The sequence below is a fragment of the Alligator sinensis genome, unplaced genomic scaffold (assembly GCF_000455745.1).
Source record: "Alligator sinensis unplaced genomic scaffold, ASM45574v1 scaffold391_1, whole genome shotgun sequence".
Lineage (NCBI taxonomy): Eukaryota > Metazoa > Chordata > Crocodylia > Alligatoridae > Alligator > Alligator sinensis.
In genome coordinates, this window is record NW_005841889.1 from 970,270 (window position 1) to 978,871 (window position 8,602).

At 39.7% G+C, this 8,602-nt stretch overlaps 1 protein-coding gene across 1 annotated transcript in view; it reads right to left on the reverse strand.

The window, feature by feature from the left end:
• Positions 1-8,602, reverse strand: part of CACNA2D3 (calcium voltage-gated channel auxiliary subunit alpha2delta 3) — an 889,480-nt gene that overhangs the window by 153,601 nt on the left and 727,277 nt on the right. The window contains exons 21-24 of the mRNA XM_025197140.1: positions 5,796-5,841; positions 5,546-5,643; positions 4,179-4,272; positions 1,266-1,361 (exon numbers count right to left, since the gene is read on the reverse strand). Coding sequence (XP_025052925.1) covers positions 1,266-1,361; positions 4,179-4,272; positions 5,546-5,643; positions 5,796-5,841 — 334 coding nt within the window. The remainder of the gene's footprint in view (positions 1-1,265; positions 1,362-4,178; positions 4,273-5,545; positions 5,644-5,795; positions 5,842-8,602) is intronic.

Consider the following 8,602-nt stretch of genomic DNA (forward strand, 5'->3'; position numbering starts at 1 on the left):
TTTATGACATTTCAGCTCTAAAACACCAACTTGTATTGTAATATTCCACTTACATTTTTATATACCTATGGTATAAATATCACCAACATACTACTTTTTTTAAAATTTCATTTCATGGGCCAAATCAGTTCCAAATTCTACTAGGCAAAGCTCAATAGTCAAGTTCCAAATCTCGACTGAGCAGAGCTCAATTGTTCAAGTCTGTAAGGCTCTATTGCCAGGCGAGTATCCTCCCTCCCAGACCTGTTGGTCTGGGGCTTCTTAGTTTCCCCCAATACAGGGCAGGCATCCTATGTGCAAGCCCCAAGCCTGGAGACCTTAGGGTTCAGATGCCCCCTATTCTTGCTTGCTCCTAGCCAAAAGGCTGAGGACCAAGCCACAGAGAAAGCTAGAACACAGCCCTCATTGCCAAAAAATTGTGTAGTTGAGTTTTCTGCATTTGCAGAAGCTTGCAGGTGTCAGCCTGCCCGGAGTGACTACTACAACACCTTGTGTTTTACACACCACTGAAACAAATGGAAGGACTGCTGACGCAGCATGACACCTTGGGTACTGAATCAGCCTGGCTCTTTTTGGAGCCAAGAGAGCCTGGCCACCTGGGTGTTGACTTGGCATGACACCCATGGTGCCAACTGGACATCACTACCTGGGTGCTGCCTAGGACTGATACCCTGAGTACCAACCACCCATAACCACTCAGATGCTGACTCAGCTTGACCACCTAGGTTTCAACTTGGCATGGCATGCAAAACTGCTGAGTTATGAGCAAATGGCTAAGGTGAATAAGTATAATTAAACATTGGATTTAATAATATCACATACACTAAGTATTAACAAACCTCCCATGGGAAACTTTTCCATAACTGGGATGATTACCTGCTAGAAATATCTGAAGGCATTTGGTTTGAGACACACTCAAGAAAAAATTGCACATTTCCCTTGTGTTTTGCAGCCACCGGATCTCCTTAATTATATATGTAGGAATCAAGATGTGAATCTAACTTGACTGGGATGGACAAAAATAGACATATGGACTGAACAAAGGCCCCTAATATAGCTAACAAGCAGGTGAAAAATAGCACAGTAGTCCAAGAAGATACAGTAAAAGTAACATGTAATGCAGCCCATACAGCTATTTTAAATTATTCTGAGTATTTCACTTTTCTAAAGTGAAACTTTGGGGAGGAAAAAATGGGACTGTCTCCTAAAAATAAACATATTTCTTGCCCTCACATCTGCCTATCAAGCATAACCATGATACTTACTGATTAGTAAGCTGTTCTGGACCCACAAACAGGTTGATACGAGATAGACCAGTCCGTGTTCCAAGGAAGGCAACTTCCACTCCCTTGTCAGAATTTCTAAAATAAACAGAGCAGCTTACCAGCAAGGATAAGATTTCCAGACAGGAGACAGATAAGACTATTTTATGGGTCATAGAAAGTACAAGTGCACATTTTTGTAAAGTGGTGTTTTGAGCGCCATCCTCTTATTTTTAAATTTGCTGAAAAATCGGTTTCTTTTGATTGAAATAAATCCATGCAGGCTAAAACCATTCCAAGGCTTTGAAAAGCTTCTTGGCCCATACAAGAGATCAAAGGCTTGGTTTCCTCAAACTGGCTATATATGCTTTGTGTGGATGAATTAGATGGAGGTTGAGAGATGAAAGTTATGGCATTGCTATGCCACACAACTCCTCATGGTTGGTATTGCAGGTCATAGGATGCATTAGAGAATGTGGCCCTGTTCGCTCACTGTCCCATCTCTGTGGTATTGCTACACTGCAGTTGAGAGGTACAACTGCACGTTACAGGTACACCTGCAGCTAGCTTTAAATTATCTAGCTGGGGAACCAGAAACAGTGTAGCCACCAGCAGCACAGGGTTCTGCGTGGACTGCAAAAACCACCAGAAACTTTGGGTAAAAATTTCCATAGTTAGACTGCACTGAGTGCCAAGCTACTATGGCAAACTGTTATTGATACCCAAGCTAAAGGTTAAAGCCATCCCAGATATCCCTACAAGAGCTGCAATCCTAGGGAGTTCCCTTCTTGAAAGCAGAGGCAGAAAGGGATCATGGAGTCATTATTGACTCCAAGGGGAACATGAGCCACCAATGCCAGACCGCAGCCAGCAAGGCCAGCCATACCTTGTCATGCATCCAAAGGTGCATCTCAAGCTGGTCCAGAGAGGTGATACTCCCCCTCTATGCGACTTTGGTCAGGCCGCAGTTGGAGTACTGCGTCCAGTTCTGGGCCCCGCACTTCAAAAGGGATGTGGCCAGCCTGGAGAGGGTTCAGAGGAGGGCCACCCGCTTGGTGAGAGGGCAGCAGGACAGGCCCTACAAGGAGACTGAAGGACCTGAACCTGTTCAGCCTCAGCAAGAGGAGGCTGAGGGGGGACCTGGTGGCTGCCTACAAGCTCATCAGGGGAGATCAACAGCAAACAGGCAGAGCCCTTTACTCCCCAGCACCACCTGGGGTGACAAGAAACAATGGTAATAAGCTGATGGAGAAGAGGTTTACATTAGAGATCAGAAGGCAATATTTTATTTTATAGTTAGGGTGGCCAAAATCTGGAACCAACTTCCCAGGGAAGTGGTCCTCACCCCTACCTTGGGCAAATTCAAGAGGAGGTTGGATGATCACCTGTCTGGGGTCTTGTGAACCCAGCATTCATTCCTGCCTGTGGCAGGGTTCAGGCTAGATGATCTATTCAGGTCCCTCCTGACCCTAGCTACTATGAAACTATGAAACTATAGTCCCCTACTCAGATACGCGAGAACTGGAGTTCCAACTAGTAACCACACCTCTGACCATCCTGCTGCCTTTCATTTAGCTTCTTGTTTAGCAGTATAACAGCTCTAAACAGGTTCTAAAGCTCTCCTTTGCACACCCTCTTTGCAGCTGCCTTACTTGCATGTGGTGGAATTACTGCTGTTCTGCTAAGAGGAGAGTGGTTAATCCATAGCATGTAGGCCAAGATACTATTAAAGTTGGTTATCCATTCAGTTCTAAATGATAATGGGTTTATTCACTTAATACGCTGAATAATTCACTTAATAGGCTGAATAATTAAAATACTTTATACATTGAATTTTTATTGAATATTTCTAAACTAATTTTTAATCTGTTTGAAATATTTGAGATTAGGAAAACAAAATCTACACTCTACTATGCTTTTTTCCCCCACCAACAGTTACCTGGTGCTTTTCCTAAAAGCAGAGATGAAAAAAATGTATTTCCAGTAATTACAAAGCAACCTCAACAAATTACTTTACCATATCATATATGGTTTTACAATAATATACCTTTCATATAACAGAGAAAATCATACCAATTTAACCAAACCTAATCTGGATAGCATCCAGAATTCCCTTTCAACAGCAATAGCTCATACAGATGCTGCTAATCAAATTACTTATTTTCCCCAATGTATGCAACATTTCTCTGTATAATGCCACAGCTTAAATGTATCATATTTAATACAGAAACTAAAATGCAAAACAGCTAATGTACAGTTCAGTAATGTCCTTGATTCTAAGTTAGGTTTGGAAAATTTAAATAAATGTGTCATATTTCTAGAAGAATTGAATGAAAAAATAATTATTACTTTCATTTTATGTATATAACTTATTCTCAGATAAATTACAAGTTCCAATGACATATTCATTTTTAAAAAAGTAATTAATATCTTCAACGAATAACTCTGAACACCTTGTTGCAAATATTTGCAATTTGTATACTGGTGGTCAGTTTCAAAATTTACATTGATAAAAAATGAAATACTACAAATCTAAACAAAAAGTTTCAAAATTAGCTTTAAGTAAACATGTAAGATAAATGTTTTATGTTAGCTTTTTTATTCACCGCAGTAAAGATCAAGGATTCAAATTTTGAAGAAATTTAAATTACTAGGCCCCTAATTTATATAATCAATTACTAGGATCACAAACAAAGTTGATTAGAATTTTTCTTTATAATTTGAAAATATAATCATACTTTTTGTTACTGAATCAGCTCCTTAGCTAGCCTTAATACACCATAGTATGTTGTTTCAAACAGATCTTAAAATGTTTTTGATATTTTTTTCAATATCATTTCATAACCCTTTCTAATTTTTCACTACACATACTTTATTAAAACTAAATATAATGCTCACATATATTTCACAACTTACTCTGATTTGTTTAGTGCTAGACTGGTCCAGTAAGCTTCAATTGGTGCACTCACTACTGCGTCAAACAGAACTTCCTGGATCAATTCTTTATCGCCTATTATTATGCATTAAAACAATAGCAAAATGCATGAGATATATATATAGATATATATATATATATATAATGAAAAAGAATCAACAATTTTTGGTGGCATAACATATAACTATTAGTTACTTATACTCTAAGTATATTTCCTCTACTAAAACCAGATTGGTTCTTCATAGAATTATATGAAAGTATGCCCAAAAGGACCCCAGATGAGTAGGGTGACCATACATCCCAGATTGGTTGGGACAGTCCTGGATTTTGGAGGTTGATTCCACTTGGCTAGTGAAGATTAAAATGAGCATCCTGGGCATAGGGCACAAGGCAGGCAGTTGGAGCTGCAGGAGTTGTGAAATAGGAAGCCTAGCAGTCAGCAATAGGTTAGTTTGATTAGTGGAATGACGATTTAAAATGGGTACTTAACACCTTTGAAGAAAACAAAGGGTCATTAATGGGCCATTGACTCTTCAGCTGCCTGAATAGTAATACCAGTGTTAACCTCCCCCCCACCGCCTTTGCCTGCAGCAGTGGTGAGGTAGTGTCCTGGATTTCAGATAGTCCCATATGGTTATCCTACTCATGTAGCCCACCCCCTTGCTAAAGGCAGCATCATTTCTAACTAAACCATCCCAGCCAAATGTCTGTCTAATCTGCTCTTGAAAATTTCCATGGATACTGTAGATTGGAGGTACAACCTACTGTATGTAATGTACACTAAAAATATAGCACAGGTTTCAAAACATGTTTTGTTCATACATAAGGCTTCTGTGGAACCTGGAAGCAATTAGAACTGTACCAGCAACTATTTCAGATGAAACAGTGAAGAATATCTTATCTATTTGTTATTACAACAGCATTTAGATTGACAAATGCAATTTTTCATGCTCGTATTTGAGAGTTCCATGTTTCAGGCTTACATTTCATCCAAAAGACAACCTGATATTTCAAACAAGTCCTAAAGCATTTTTGTATTTACCCTAGAAAACCCATCTGAATGCTAACTCATACCAATCCTGTAAAATTAATACAATTAAGACCAAAACATGAAATGGTATGACAACATAGTATGCAATGGAAAAAATAGATCTTTATTTATCTAACACTAATTCAGATAAGTACTGTACCAACAGTTTGCTTTATACAGCTAAGTAAAAACAGAATTAGCAAAGTGATCTCACTTAACTATGGCCGTCCCATCATATTATCAACTACATTAATTATGTCAAGTTGAGAGATAATTTACAAAATTAATCAGTGTAAATATGTTTAACAATGTACTTACATTGAAGCAATGGCTCTTTTCCTGTGAGGTAGAGCTTAATAGCTTCTAACTGAGTCATTTGACGGTGCTCAGGATGTAAATCGGTGTTGCAATATGACCTAAAAAATGTTGCCAAAATATTAAAATGTAAATATTTATAAGCACACTCTCTCTTTCTCTTTCAGTGTAAAGAGATGGGCGCAGTAAGCACAAACAATACAAAGCAAAGATCAGTAACAGACACCAATTTCATGCTTTGTTTAAGGCTTACCATTCATCTGCCAAAGATACATCAGGGTGTTCTAAATCATGCAAACCTGTAAGAGGAATAATAATGGCTTATTTAGGGACCAGTCTGGATAACAGATGGTTATTTACATATACTTCATAATATAAACTCTTCATTCTTGGAAGGAGCATTATCATCATGGTATAATAAATCACAGTAAACTATGTTCAAAAACATTTCAGAGTCAGTAACAAATTGCTAAAAGCCAAGTAAATTGGAGTTGAGGATGAAAGGCCAGAAATAACTCATTTATTTCTGCCTAGGTATTAACTCATATCACTGCTCCTATGATATGTTTGGAAGTCTGAAGATGACCTGAGCAAACAGGGGTGCATTAAAGTAAAATATTAGACTGAACTTTGATTTCCCTTCCTCTTGTAATTTTAATTAAGCTCTTTATGTTTTAGTAACATGGTTTTAGACATTTGGGACAGGATTGCCTCTCTCTTTAAAAGGGACTCAGTGCTCTCATGGAAGTGCAGAGTGTAAAGAGTAGCCTAGAATTAACTTATTCTAGTGTATTGTTTATTATAGAACCCTTAACAAATATGCATCTGGCATTCTTAACCCATTTAAATCTTGTTTCAGTATATCAGAGAAAATGGTCTAATTTATCTGTATCTAACTGCTAAGATTTACCCATGAAGACATGAATTACATAGATAATTGTATGCATAAAGGTGAGGTTTATGCATGGAACTAAATGTGGGCACACACATTTTGTACAAGTTTTGAACATCCTGAGCAAGATTTCTTCTTACAATTTAGTTAATTTGAGGAGTAAAAATGAATGTCATGGTCTTTAGGGGCTGAGAGGAAGGTGATAAGATCACTGATAGAGAATTTGATAAGTGGAGAAGTTTGGAAGAAAAGATCAGAGTGTTGATTGTGGCTATACTGTAGGAAATGTGATAACAAGATATCCAGACTGACCTTTAACACAGATTAGCTGATATTTGGGACTAGATGAAAGAATGCAGAAAAGAAATATGACAGAAACAACTTGTAAAGAGCTGTAATTGTCCCACCATTCTACTTTTCTATCTAGACCAGGGATCATCAATCAAGGTGCTGCAACACCCTGGGGTGCTTTGAGATACTTACAAGGGTGTCACACCATGTTAACACTGATAGGTATGCAAAAATAATTCATGTGATAAACCCAGAGATTTATATTAGGAACCCATAGTGATAAAAAGATTCTGATCTGCTGTGGTCTTTCTGACTTGTTTGAAGCAGAAGCATTGTTCTGTAGTAACAATTGTTCTATAGTATTGGTCTGTAGTAAAAAAAACAAACAAGCGAAAACAAATGACCTTTTTTGAGGGGCCTTCCTAGTGTGTCTACATGTGCCTCAAGACTGGTCAGCGGTGACTTGAATCTAAAAGGCTAGGGACAGACATTCAAAAAGCCTGAGCCTGAGTTAATTCAATCTTTGCAGGTTAATCCAAGCTGTCTAAGTTGAACCACCTTGCAGCTGAACAGACATTCCCTCTGGACCTAAAAAATGCAGGCATGAGCCTGCAGTGGCTCAGACTAGAAGCCAGAGCAGCCCTCCCTTCCCTTCCATAGTGCTGGGGTGGGTAGGCCCTGGAAGGACCTCTGATTAGGGAGGTCTGCCGCATGGTCCCAGGCTTCTCCTTGCTTGCTGCTCAAGGGACAGGGGTGTTACTAGACCCCAACCCCCAGCTACCACTCTGAGGCAAAAGCAGGGGCAGGTTGCAGTGCATGCATCTGTTGATGATACTGAGCTTTTCAAACTCCCTCTCCCTGCTTCTTCACACTGTCTGCATCAAACCTGTCAGGTGAGGGAGCCAGCAGGGGGATGATAACAATGTTTATCAGCCCATCAACAAAACAAAAGCCACTCTCATTAGTTCAAGCTCTTCTTAAACAGCTTTTTCCAAGGAAGAAATGGAGGGGCATTACCAGCTGACCTGTTCATGAGCTCCAAAAAGCCCTAAGTGGACACTGTCCTGTCTGCCTGTCCCAGTGAGACTGGACACAGACACCTCTCACCATTAGCTAGTATACCACATGCCTAGGGTCCATGGGGCTGGGGTCCATGCTGTAGGAGATAGGAGGGAGGGGGGATCCCTGCTTGAGCAGCGAGAAGCGAGGGGGGGTAGGGCAGGGGGAAGCCAGGCAAACGCTGCTGTACCTGCAGTCTCTGTCGGAGCTCCAGCCAGGCAGCAGAGGGGTGGGGCAGTTCTGCTCTCTGGAGCAAACAGTCCAGCCCAGTGCAGGTCTGCAAAGCACCTGGGAGGCTGGGGAACTCTGGTTTAACTTAAACCAGGAAGAGGTCTTGGACAGACATCGCATAAACCAGTTAGACCCAAATCAGTTAAGTCTAATACTACATTAAACCAGGTTTATCTTAAACCAGTTTTAGCCATTTTGAAACTGGTTTATGTGCACTGAACTTATGGTCTGTTACAGGTTTAAACCAGTTTCTGATCACTTAAACCAGTGTATGTGTAATGTCTGTCCCCAGCCAAAAGGTTAGAAACTATTGTTCTAGACACTTATATGATTTATGAGCCTCACAAAATCAAACATATTTATCTTCGCAACAGGCCTGTAAAGTAGGGAAATATTGTCCCAAATTTACAGATGGGGAATTGAGACTCACATAAATTAACTGATTGCCTGAGGTTACATAGACAATCAATGTTCTCAAGAGCTAGAAACTGAACCCAGTCTTTTCTGTGCCTTTCCTATGATATTACAATTACTCTCATGAACCATTTCTTTGAACTTCTAATTGTCAGAAACCTGATTTCTTTCCC